This window comes from Mytilus edulis, chromosome 1, assembly GCF_963676685.1.
Source record: "Mytilus edulis chromosome 1, xbMytEdul2.2, whole genome shotgun sequence".
NCBI classification, from domain to species: Eukaryota; Metazoa; Mollusca; class Bivalvia; order Mytilida; family Mytilidae; genus Mytilus; species Mytilus edulis.
The window spans coordinates 17,910,570-17,923,438 of NC_092344.1; the positions used below are offsets into that span (position 1 = coordinate 17,910,570).

Below are 12,869 nucleotides of genomic sequence, written 5' to 3' on the forward strand. Positions count from 1 at the left end.
CCTAATGTCTTTAATGTCTCAAGTTCATTTCTTAGATACAGTACTCAACAATAAAGTTTGGTCATATAACAAGCTATTATTTGAACTTGGAATTATTATTAATTATGGAATTTGCATAATTTTTATACGACCGCAAAATTTGAAAAAATTTTCGTTGTATATTGCTATCACGTTGGCGTCGTCGTCGTCGTCGTCGTCCGAATACTTTTAGTTTTCGCACTCTAACTTTAGTAAAAGTGAATGGAAATCTATGAAATTTTAACACAAGGTTTATGACCACAAAAGGAAGGTTGGTATTGATTTTGGGAGTTTTGGTCCCAACATTTTAGGAATTAGGGGCCAAAAAGGGCCCAAATAAGCATTTTCTTGGTTTTCGCACTATAACTTTAGTTTAAGTTAATAGAAATCAATGAAATTCAAACACAATGTTAATGACTACAAAAGGAAGGTTGGTATTGATTTTGGGAGTTTAGGTCCCAACAGTTTAGGAATTAGGGGCCAAAAAGGGACCCAAATAAGCATTTTTCTTGGTTTTCGCACCATAACGTTAGTATAAGTAAATAGAAATCTATGAAATTTAAACACAAGGTTTATGACCATAAAAGGAAGGTTGGTATTGATTTTGGGAGTTTTGGTCCCAACAGAATAAGGGGCCCAAAGGGTCCAAAATTAAACTTTGTTTGATTTCATCCAAATTGAATAATTGGGGTTCTTTGATATGCCGAATCTAACTGTCATGACTGTGTATGTAGATTCTTAACTTTTGGTCCCGTTTTCAAATTGGTCTGCATTAAGGTCCAAAGGGTCCAAAACTAAACTTAGTTGACAAAAAATGAATCAGTTAGGTTCTTTGATATGCTGAATCTAAAAATGTACTTAGATTCTTGATTATTGGCCCAGTTTTCAAGTTGGTCCAAATCGGGGTCCAAAATTATTATATTAAGTATTGTGCAATAGCAAGTCTTTTCAATTGCACAGTATTGCGCAATGGCAAGAAATATCTAATTGCACAATATTGTGAAATAGGAATTTTTTTTTTAATTAGAGTTATCTTTCTTTGTCCAGAATAGTAAGCAAGAAATATCTAATTGCAAAATATTGTGCAATAGCAAGAATTTTTTTTAATTGGAGTTATCTTTCTTTGTCCAGAATCAACTTAAATCTTTGTTATATACAATATACAATGTATATTCACTTTTTACTACCAACTGATAAATTAAAATAATCTTTACCATTCAGTGATAACAAGCAGTTTTTTTACATCTTAATATTGTATGATGTATTTAAATGAGTAGTTATTGTTGCAAACTCCATTAGAAATTTTAATTGAGATTAGTTTTGGAATAAGGGAAAGGGGGATGTGATTAAAAAAATTGGGTTCAATTTTTCTCATTTGAAATTTCATAAATAAAAAAGAAAATTTCTTCAAACATTTTTTTGAGAGGATTAATATTCAACAGCATAGTGAATTGCTCTAAGAGAAAACAAAAATTTTAAGTTCATTAGAACACATTCATTCTGTGTCAGAAACCTATGCTGTGTCAACTATTTAATCACAATCCAAATTTAGAGCTGAATCCAGCTTGAATGTTGTGTCCATACTTGCCCCAACCGTTCAGGGTTCAACCTCTGCGGTCGTATAAAGCTACGCCCTGCGGAGCATCTGGTTTGAGCTTGAAATTTTTAATGAATTCCATGTTTATTCTCTATAATAATGCTCTGTGCCGCACACAACACTTTCTATTACAAATAAGATAGTATATTTTCAATAGAATGCACTGTGCCACGCACAACACTATCTATACAAAATACATTGTGTGGAAAGTGTTATGCACTGCTCAAAACATTAAGATACCAAATAAACATGGAATTTATCAAAACTTTCAAAAACACAAGAAATTATGCAAATTCCATAATTAAAAATAATTCCAAGTTCAAATAATAGCTTGTTATATATAAATTTCTCTTAAGTAGCTGTTTTAACTTGACCATAAAAGGTTAATGAAGGCAAATTTTAATGGTTTTATTACAAATGCAAGACATAGTGATCCAATATGCTGTCAATAGCAACTGCAATGTTCAAAAATATTTTTAAAAAATCCTCATTTATGTTGAGCTGTGAAGAACTGCAAAAGTTGGCGAGACACTGGGTTCCGGGAAAACTTTACATATTTTTCAAATTAAGGTCAATATAGTGGTAAGGAATATTGTTATTAATGGCAGGATATTTATTGCTTGAAGACTAATTATCTAATTGGGTTTATCAAAGCTGCAATTGTGTTCAACAGTAGAAAATTTTTCTATTAATATCGCTGAAAACCAATACTTAATATTGCTTCTCCTATCAGTTGGACATACAGTTCATGCAATTAAATTGCATATAAGCCATAATAGGAATTTGTTGCTTTCGTAGTACTAATTCTAAATCAACTGTAAAGAATATAAAGTTAATGGAAATTCTTTATTTTGATTAGTCTTCTTAAAATTATGTTCTTGGACCTCAAAAACATTCGCTGTTACCAACTTTTTATAATGTAACAAACAATATATTTTTTTATTGATTTTATGAATACATGTATATGTACTGGTTTAGAAAGAAAATCAACTATACATACTTTAAAACTACTTTAAAACATATCCTCATGGGTATATATTTTATCTTACAGTGCTTATGCCGGATGGTGTCCTAATATGAATTTACTGAATTGTACATTAACTCAAGGAGATGGCATTTCGTTTGATAGATCTACTTTGTACTTTATTGTTAATGTAACAAACACGATGCGTGATGTATTTGCGGCGACAGATTGGATAACTGTTAAACAAGCTACATCGGGTAAAATGTCATCATTTGTCTGATTACTGACAAATATTATATAAATAAATGCTACTAATCTTTATCTTTCTGTAGTAAAAACAATTTGCTAATATCATTATAAATTATGAAGCTTTTTTCCTGACAAAAAGCAAGATTTCTTTTTTCTTTTCATTGTTGTCATAAGTATGTGTAATTGTTTTTTTCACTTCAGTCTTTGTTTTTAATACAAAACTAAAAATTACCCATCAGATAATGGAACATGCAGCATTGCTAGCCATGATACCAGGAGCAACTAATTTTAAAACAGATTTAATACTTGTACAAAACTATTTGAAGCTATGACCATAAATGTCTATTTATTGTAGAAGGAACCAAATTTTTGTACCAATGTTCATGATTCTTTTCCTGCTTTATGACTGAGATTCTGTCTTTACAACATATTACCAAATAATCTCTCTTTTGTGTGGATTTATGATTTTAGAATTAAGAACTTTGAAATAGGTTGGGGTATATAGTAATGCTTATACTGTGGATTCATTTATTTTTCGTGGATTGCTGAAAACTTGCTTATTCGTTGATATTTGATTTTGTGGTTTTGCCAATCTCTGTACACATACCCTATTTAAAATATGTTATTTGTTGAACATTTTAATTTGTGGTTTACCTGTTCCCACGAAACCCACGAAATTGGTATCCAACAAATAATAATGAATCCACAGTATATAAGAATTAAGATGTGGTTTGATTGCCAAAAAACAATTAAACTCCACCGGAAACCAATGAAATTACAAAGTAGTTTACAAGTATAGGTCACCGTAGGACCTCCAACAATGAGCAAAGCCAATACAGCAAAGAAAGTTAAAATAAGCCCTGAAATAACCAATTAAAAAAATTCAAACAACAACGATGGTCTATTGTATGTACAAAACAATAAATGAAAAACAAATATGATATACAGCAACATACAAAAATCACTGAGCTGACCGTCCCTCTGGTATCTTTTGCCCCTCTTTGGGGCAGTCACATGCAGGATGTGGAAAAGTTAAAAAATTTTGCTTCCACCAAAACCTCCACTTATCCTGAGACAGTGGTGTAGCAGTACAACATAAGTGTGTCCAAGGGGGAAAACAGCTTCATTTATTATTAAGAACTTTAATATGAAATTCTTAAAAACAATTGTGTGACATTATATAAATAACACATTGATGAGAGGGTGATAGAGCAAAGCCAAGGTTGACAATGTTTTTCTCAAGAGGTAACAATCTGCTCTATCACCCTCTCAGCTATGTGTTATTTAATTCATTATACCGAATGTTCTGCCATTATTATCTTTTAAATTTTAGATTGGGAACTTTGAGTCCATGTACATAATAACTTTACAGTTTTTTGATAAACAACAACTTTAAAGCAAGATGTATCTTTTATTTTGACACACTATGAAAATGTTCTGAGGCCAAATTGTAGATTTTGAGCATTGTCTTTAAAATTGTTGATGTAAATTCAATGATTGATCTTTAGAAGAGGGTGACATTCAAAAAATTGTCTCCAACTAAGCCATGGGATTGAGTAAAATTTGATCTTCCTCGAATTAGTAAATCAAAATCTGGCATTTTAATGTAAAGTATAAGTTATATATGTTGATAAATTTGTATTGTAATACACTGTATAATCTATTTTAAACTTTAAGAATAATAAATAAAACATATTTGAGAAATTATCAGACCAATAAATTGTTTAAAAAAAAGTTTTTTTTTCAACATGTCTATTGAAATTGCTGAAATAGACAAACATGTGAGATTAATTATTTTGAAATAATGCTATCAAAACTTCTAAAAAAAATTTAAGTAAAAATTGCATGAATGGTACTGTCAGACTCTATATCTAAATTTTCCAAGATACCTTTTTGATACACAACATATAGTGCATTGATCATAACATTCTTCACCTCCTATTCATGAACTTTTCCAAAAAATTAATAATTTCTGCTCAGATATTCAAGTCACAAAATAATGTTACACTTGTTAAGAAAATTACATAACTTTTGCAAGGTGCAGGAATCTAATATCTATTTTGAAAATATAAATGATGTCATTATTAAAGACATCTTTAAAAATTGGAGTTATGTTCCTTTGTCCAGAATTATAGTTGAATCAACTACAACCAATACTTTATACAATGCAATATATAATTTTACTTCCCACTGATAAATTAATGCAATCTTTACCCTTCAGTCCCATTTTTATGTCCCACCTACGATAGTAGAGGGGCATTATGTTTTCTAGTGTGTGTGTCTGTTCATCCGTTTGTTTGTTTGTTTGTTTGTCTGTCATCCCATCTGTCCAGCTTCAGGTTAAATTTTTTTTGTCAAGGTGAGTTTTTTTAAGAAGTTGAAGAAATTGAAGTCAAAGCAACTTGAAACATAGTAAACATGCTCCCTATGATAAGATCTTTTGAAATTTAATGCCAAATTAAAATTTTACGGTCTATTGAACATAGACAATGATAGTGTGAAATCTGTGTACTATGGACATAATAGCACAGGGTATAAGACCCACACATTGTTGTGTCATAGAATTCTTACTGTAAGTTCTGATATTGTATGCATGGAAGAAGCAACAACAAAAATAGACTTGGTTTAAAAGGTTGGAAATGGTGTCCCGTATACCAGACTAACTTTCATTGAAATGCATAACCTGCATCTTGCATGAATTTACAGCATTGAAATGATTTTCACAAGTAGTGATACAGGGCTGCCAAATCTCGCTCATTTTCATGCTTATTTGGCGGCATATTCCTTTTTTTTTCTTTTTTCTCTTTAATCTTTATAGTTTTGTTCAAATCTCACACATTTGCTTCATGAAAAGTTGTTATACTAAGTATTATATATATTTTATTTTAGTGAAACCAAGTCCAGTTGATATGATTGAGATTTCATCCATTACAAGTAGATGTGTCTCATTAAAGTGGCTACACAACAGAAAACATAGGGTGAAGATATTCATCATCTATATTAAATCAAAGTGGAATGATAATGAGGTAAATATGACATATAAAAGAGAATGGGGACATGAAATGTGTCCGAGACACAACAACCCGACCTAAGAGTATAAAACAGCCCAAGGCCACCGATTGGTCTTCAACACAGATATACATATTATGGATTTGGGAAAAAGGATAAAATTTTGGAAAAAACTTAGTTTTTGTTCAGAAATGTTTAAATTTGATAGAAACAAACTTGTGAGTATTGAAACTCAAAAGCATGGGTTTGACATTTATCACATTTTTCACTGTAGTTGTGCATGTTATGAAAATATGCATACCTTTTTTTCAGGTAATTTAACAAATTAGTTTAGGGAAACACTTACTGTAGTTTTTGTTAAAACAAATTCGCAAATTTTTATATTCAAATTCAATATTTATTGGAGTTATTGCTGTTTAATAAGATATTATATTTGGTTTGATTGCCAATGAGACAACTCTCCATCCAATTCACAATTTGTAACAGTAAACCATTATGGGTCAAAGTACAGTTCTCAACATGGAGCCTTGGCTCACATAGAACAGCAAGCTATAAAGAGCCCAAAAATGACTAGTGTTAAACCATTCAAACAGGAAAACCAACAGACTAATCTATATAAAAAATAAGAAACGAAAAACCCTTATGAACCACATTAACCAACGACAATCACATCTAGTCCACAATGTTAATTGTGGAAGATTTCAATAAGCCTAGGTGATTGATTCAGGCTTTTTAGAGCCTTTAGTTTTGCATCAGTATAAATAAGAAAGTTTGTTAAAAAGTATTAATAATAGTATTTGTTTCCATTCCTCACTCAATCTAAACCCTTCCTGACATGTCTGTTCCAATTTCATGAAGAATTTGTAAATTAAGCATTCTATGAATTAATTCACTGACTACAAGTTAGAATTGATAGAATAATGTGCAAGTTAAATTTGTAATGAAAATATCATGTTTTTAAAAGCAGAAAATAGTATCAAGAGAATTTAACACAACAGTTTGTAATCTGAAGCCAAATACAGAATATCAAATATCAATAGTGACACGTCCAGGAGAGCATATGGGATATCCTAGTGAACCTGTGAACAACATCACCACAACAGAGACAGACGGTAAGATTTTTTTATACAAATACTCTTCTTAATATCCAGAAATCTACAATTACACAGTACCTACATTATGTAAAAAATTTAATCACAATCCAAATTCAGACAGTATCGAGCTTTAATATTGTTTCCTAACTTGCACCAAATGTTCAGGGTTTGACCTCTACGGTAGTATCAGGCTGTGCTGCGCTCGCAAAGCATTTTATTTATTTTTATGCCCCCTCTGCTGCAGCGGAGGGGGCATTAAGTTTTACCCTGGTCTGTCTGTACAAAACTGGTTTCCTTTCTATGAACCAAATGTTATGAAACTAATACACAATGCTTATTACTGGGGTACCGCAAATCACAGGTCAAGTTAGAATTTTGGTGGCATCACTTGTACCATACTTGAGTTATGCCCCTTTACAAATGGATAAATTGTTGAATATTTTGTTTCAGTTCTCTAACTTTAGTCTCAACCAAATGATATGAAACTTATACACACCACTCATTACCACAAAACACAAATTGAGTTTGAATTTTGGTGGCATCACTTTTACCCTTTATCCTTTTCCGTTCTCTAACTTTAGTTTGCTTCAACCAAATGTTATGAAAATTATAGACAATGCTCATTACCACAAAACACAGAGAGTGATTGAAATTTGGTAGCGTCACTTTTACAGTTCAAAAGTTATGCCCCTTTACAAAGGAAAAATTGTGGAATTTTTCATTTCTTTTTCTTTACCTTAGTTTGTTTCAATCAAATGTTATGAAACTTATTCTCAATGCCTATTACCACAAGACACAGATCAAGTATGAATTTTGGAGGCATCATTTTTCTTTCTAGGGTTATGCCCCTTTGCAAATGAAAAAAATGATGAATTTTTTGTGTTCCCTTCTCTTACTTACATTTGTCTCAACTATATGTTAGGAAATGTATTTATAGTGCTTATTACCACAAAACTCAAGTTAAGTTAAAATTTTACAGTTCTTGAGTTATGTTCCTTTATATTTTCATATGCTAGCTGGGGCATCATCTGTGTCCCTATGTACACATTCCCCATTTATTTTATTTTATTTTATCTATTTTGTTAAAAAAATTAGCTGTAATAAAAATATTTTTTTCTTATATAGTCCCTGACAGACCACCAGAAGTTTTTCCTGGAAGTTATGTTTTGTCAGTTGAGGGCTGTAGGAATGACAATCGTAATGTGACTTTGTATTGGAAGGTAGGTGCTTAAATCTCTAAAATAGGATTATCCTACCTTTCTTATGTCATACATTTAATAAGAAAGAGTGTTTACACCCTATATGTATAGATTATCAGATTTTCTACACATTTGTTTCAGAAAATATTAGCAACGAGCCACAATATGAACCTTTTTGGCGAGTGAGCTCTGCGAACAAGTAAAAAAGCTTCACAATATGTCGAGCCGCTGATATTTTACAATATCTTTACAAAGAAAACCCAATTATCTGTTTATTGTTCTATTAAGGATCTTTTCCCACTCCATAAGACAGTTTTCCTTGTCAAAAGCAAGCTTGATAATAACTCCTCACCCATTGTGATGTCTCTGATAACTTCTCATCTGACATAGTGACGTCGCTGATAATGCCTTATCTTGTTTCGAAGCCTTGATACAAGTATTACAGAGCGACTGAGCAGGGTGATATAGGCGAAGCTAAGGACAATAATATAGGTTATTCGGGATAATTACATGGGATATGGGGAACCACTAGTGGTAGGTTAATGATATTTGGTATGCAGGCATATCTCATTTCCATGGATATAAAAAAGAATTTATGGTACAGTGGGACAGTGGTGTAACAGTACAACATAAGAAAGAACTATAAAAATCAGTTGAAAAATTCTTAACTTATCAGATCGATAAAAATACAAATAAATCAAATACAAGTGGCCAAGATTATAAGTCTGTACCCCCTTAGTCATGGTCTATTGACTTTTAAAATATTGCATGGTTTACATGTATTAGTGTATGATTAGGTCAGTTGAAATAGAACCATTAGTGGTAAGCCAATTTTAATTGGTATTCAATTGTATAAGCATCAGCACATCTCATTTCCATCGAGAATATTTGACCCTGCTCTCCTCAGCCATGGTCTATTGACTTTGAAATTTTTGCTTAGTTTACATGTATGAGGTCATGTATTAGTTTGTGATTAGATCAGCTAAAGATGAACTGATAATTTTAAGTCAATGATATTTGGTATGCAACTATATTTGCATTTGCAAGTATCGTTTCCATGGAGATTATATAGCCCCACCCCCTCCCCATGATTCATTGAATTGAAACTTTTACAAAGTTTACAAGTTAATGTTTGTGTTTAGGTATGTTAAAAGGGAACAACTTATAATAGGTCAGTGGTATTTGGTCTGCAGTAGTATTAGCATTGGCACATTTCATTTACATGGAGATTGTTATGTCATCTACCTACAGTCAGTGTTCAGTGACTTTGAATATTTGCATAGCTCACATGTTAAAGTATTATCACAATGACAAAAGGGTGAGACATATCTCTGTGATAACAGTTTATTTTGCAGAACTGTCAGTTATTATGTGTTTGTGATATCATAAAGATAAACTTGTCGGTTGATATTGAATTTTTACTCGAAACGGTTACAGCTTAACAATATATGGTCATACTTGCATGTTTTCATGAAAAGAATATTTTCAAATTAACCCTGCACTTTCACAAATACATGTTTTACCTACTTTTAAGTTACATTGATTTTTGCAGAAATGACAAATATCTATAAAAGAGTTGATTTAGTTGCACGGAAAACAAAAATCATATGGAAGTAGAATGTATCTATTTTTTAGGCATAAAAAGTACTTAAAGGTATCACATTTCCTTGTTTTAATGCCATATTCAGCAATTTAAAAAAAGTATGTCACTTCAAATTTGACCTCTTTGTCAAGTGCATATATTGTATTGTTAAATGAAAATTTTAACATGCATTTGTTTACAAAAAGCAAGTACCAAGCCATAATAAAATTAAACACAATAATATTTTTATTCTTGGCTGTATCAATTAGTTTTAAAACCTACAGATTTTGTGAATAATTGTTTATTTATATGTTGCAAGTTTTCTGGTGCATTGTATAATGTCAAGAAAAGACAGAAATAAAATTATGATCATGATACTATAAAAAAAAATCTAGAGGCTAAAAATTGATACCCACAAAAACAAATGAATCCACAGGATAAAAAGTTCCAAAGAAAAATGGTATATGCTAAATAGAAATAATGAAAAAATTGAATAAAAATTTATATGTATATAGTTTCCACATCAATTTTTTTTCTTCTAAGGATTTGTATTCTATATTTCATTTCATCTGTTAAATATTTGGTCATACAGTGACCCCGGTAATTTTCTAATGTTCTTGTTTCAGGATTTGCCAGAAACATACCAGAATGGTCAGATGTTAGGATATAAAGTAAAAGTTTTTGATTGGACAACATCGAACTATAATTACCATGTTCACAGACGAACATATACATCAGTGTCTCTACCTTGTAGTCGTGGAGTGATTGTATCAGTGTTCTCATGGAATGAAGAAGGATACTCAGTTGAAGGATCAGAGATAACAATACCTGAAGCAAATAGTAAGTATAATTGTTTCTGCTGAAAAATTCAAGAATTCACCATTTGTAACAGATGTATGCACTTAATCTGAAATTTTTTTTTTTATATATATAGATTCATTAATAACTGATATATAATTCTCATATATAACCCTTCCAGATCAGACCTGCCAACTATCCCCTTATTGGGATATACCCTAGGAGAGGCGTGATCTGAAATTTGAATTTTATAAAATGAACATCACAAAACAGGCAATAAAATAAGATAAAGGGGTATTTGACTAAAACCTCCATATGTTTCATCTATCTTGCACTCAAACTTAAACTTGATACTAGACATGCAGATGATGAATGGATAGACACATGAAAAACACTTAGGCCCCTCTTGTATCATCATACAGGTAATAAAATCATTTTTATACGCCCGTTTATGGGACGTATTATGGTATATCGTTGTCCTTAGTCTGTCGTCAACATGTTGGACATTAACTCTATAATTATTTAACCAATTTGCATCAAACTATAGTGAATTGTTTATATTTATTGAAATTAGCTCTTTTCCTTTTTTATAAATTTTAGATTTAACGTTTCTGAGTTATGGGGTTTTATTTAGTAAAATATGGGACAATAACTCAAAAAGCTTTCAGTAGTTTTCACGAAACTATGATGAATTGTTTATATCTATTGACGTAAGCTCCCTTTGATTTTCTTATTGGTGATGTGACATTGAGAAGTTTATTCTATGAATACCCCACAGGGATGTCATTCACTCATGGCACAGCTGTTTATTAAGATTTACACAAGTTCATTTGTTTGTGAAGGGCATAAAACCAATATGATATAATATAATAGAGAATATATCTCTTGTTCAAGACATACCAATTATTTTTTTTACCAAAGCTAAAATGGATTACGGTAGTGAAGGAAAAAAAATAGTAGTTTTTTAAAAGTATACGGTACATAGTTATTTGTTCATTTTGGATAAAATAATTTTGTATTTCAGGCCTGTTATCTCCAAGTAGAATTATAGTGGAGGCCCAGAATACTTCTACCGATACAACTGTAAGTGTCAGTTGGACACCAAGAGAGGATGAGAGAATTAAATACCACACTGTATACTACTGTCAATATAATACAGAATGTACAGTAAGTTTTTATATTTATTCTTTATAATTTATGGGTATGATTTTAAAGATTTTATGGGGTTTCGAAGGGTAGATGGTCTAAGTAGTTCAACTTCTTTAGGCAATATAGGAAAGGTGTACTGACATAAGTAGTCTCTAAACACATTAGCTCCAAATGGAGCTTTCGTTAGTAGAAGCCATATTAACTATGTGTATCAGTGAGAAAAATGTAAAAGCATAAAAATATAGGATATATACCAATACACATAATTAACAGCGCCTGGTGATGTTTTATAGCCTGACCGGTTTCGGTCCGAAAAGGACCTTCATCAGAGGCAGAATCTGATGAAGGTCCTTTTCGGACCGAAACCGGTCAGGCTATAAAACATCACCAGGCGCTGTTAATTATGTGTATTGGTATATATCCTATATTTTTATGCTTTTACATAGTTCAACTTCTTTAATCATTAGCCAGTCAACACTGAGGTCGTGAGTTCTAACCCTGCTCCTTTGGGTGCACTTGACTCTTATTGACTAGGTTTGTCGGTTTTCCTACCTAAGATGCATCGTTTTTGCTAGGGACTTTGGCTTCCTGTGTTAATAAAATCTGACCGGCATGGAATAGCACATTAGTGTTGAAAGTGGTGTCAAACATCAATCAATCAATCAATCAATTTTAGATTTTACAGCAACTGCATACCTGTATTATCAAATTTTCATTAAAATTTCTTTCATTGTTGAACCTGAGAAACAGTTTTAGGACTGTCTTTAGAATAAATAATGTTGATCTAGTTTATTTGCCATTTTTGGTATTATTTCTTTTCTTACATGGTTCTTTGGATTTAAATAAACCTTAAAACATTGTAAGATCCTTTTTATGCAAATGTCCATGTTGAAAGTGTGATTTAAGTAGACAAATTAAGTTTAATGCTGTACCACAACTTTTTAGGTTTATTAAGGGTGCACCATTGAGTGGAGGGTCCTGTACTCGTTATTTATAAACTACATGTTTTTATTTACTTCACTACTACAGACAAGACATATAGCTTTTTTATTGCTTAAAACTTTTTAACTTTAAGGTTGCAAATAAATAAAAATTAACTTCTTTGAACTTGATGATTCTAAGTATTAATTTCTCTTGAATGAAGGTATAATTTTTAACCGGATTTTTGTGACAAAAATGTCGGTTATTGATTTGGGGATGTACAGCGGTC

At 31.3% G+C, this 12,869-nt stretch overlaps 1 protein-coding gene across 11 annotated transcripts in view; it reads left to right on the forward strand.

The window, feature by feature from the left end:
* LOC139525372 (uncharacterized) overlaps nt 1–12,869 on the forward strand; it is a 44,789-nt gene that overhangs the window by 20,758 nt on the left and 11,162 nt on the right. For 4 of the 11 annotated variants that reach the window (XM_071320719.1, XM_071320685.1, XM_071320676.1 and 1 more), the window contains exons 5-10: nt 2,667–2,836; nt 5,718–5,854; nt 6,802–6,949; nt 8,057–8,151; nt 10,339–10,552; nt 11,535–11,677. In XM_071320719.1, the coding sequence (XP_071176820.1) occupies nt 2,667–2,836; nt 5,718–5,854; nt 6,802–6,949; nt 8,057–8,151; nt 10,339–10,552; nt 11,535–11,677 (907 nt within the window). The remainder of the gene's footprint in view (nt 1–2,666; nt 2,837–5,717; nt 5,855–6,801; nt 6,950–8,056; nt 8,152–10,338; nt 10,553–11,534; nt 11,678–12,869) is intronic. The other 7 variants (XM_071320702.1, XM_071320727.1, XM_071320693.1 and 4 more) reach the window with 3 other exon arrangements.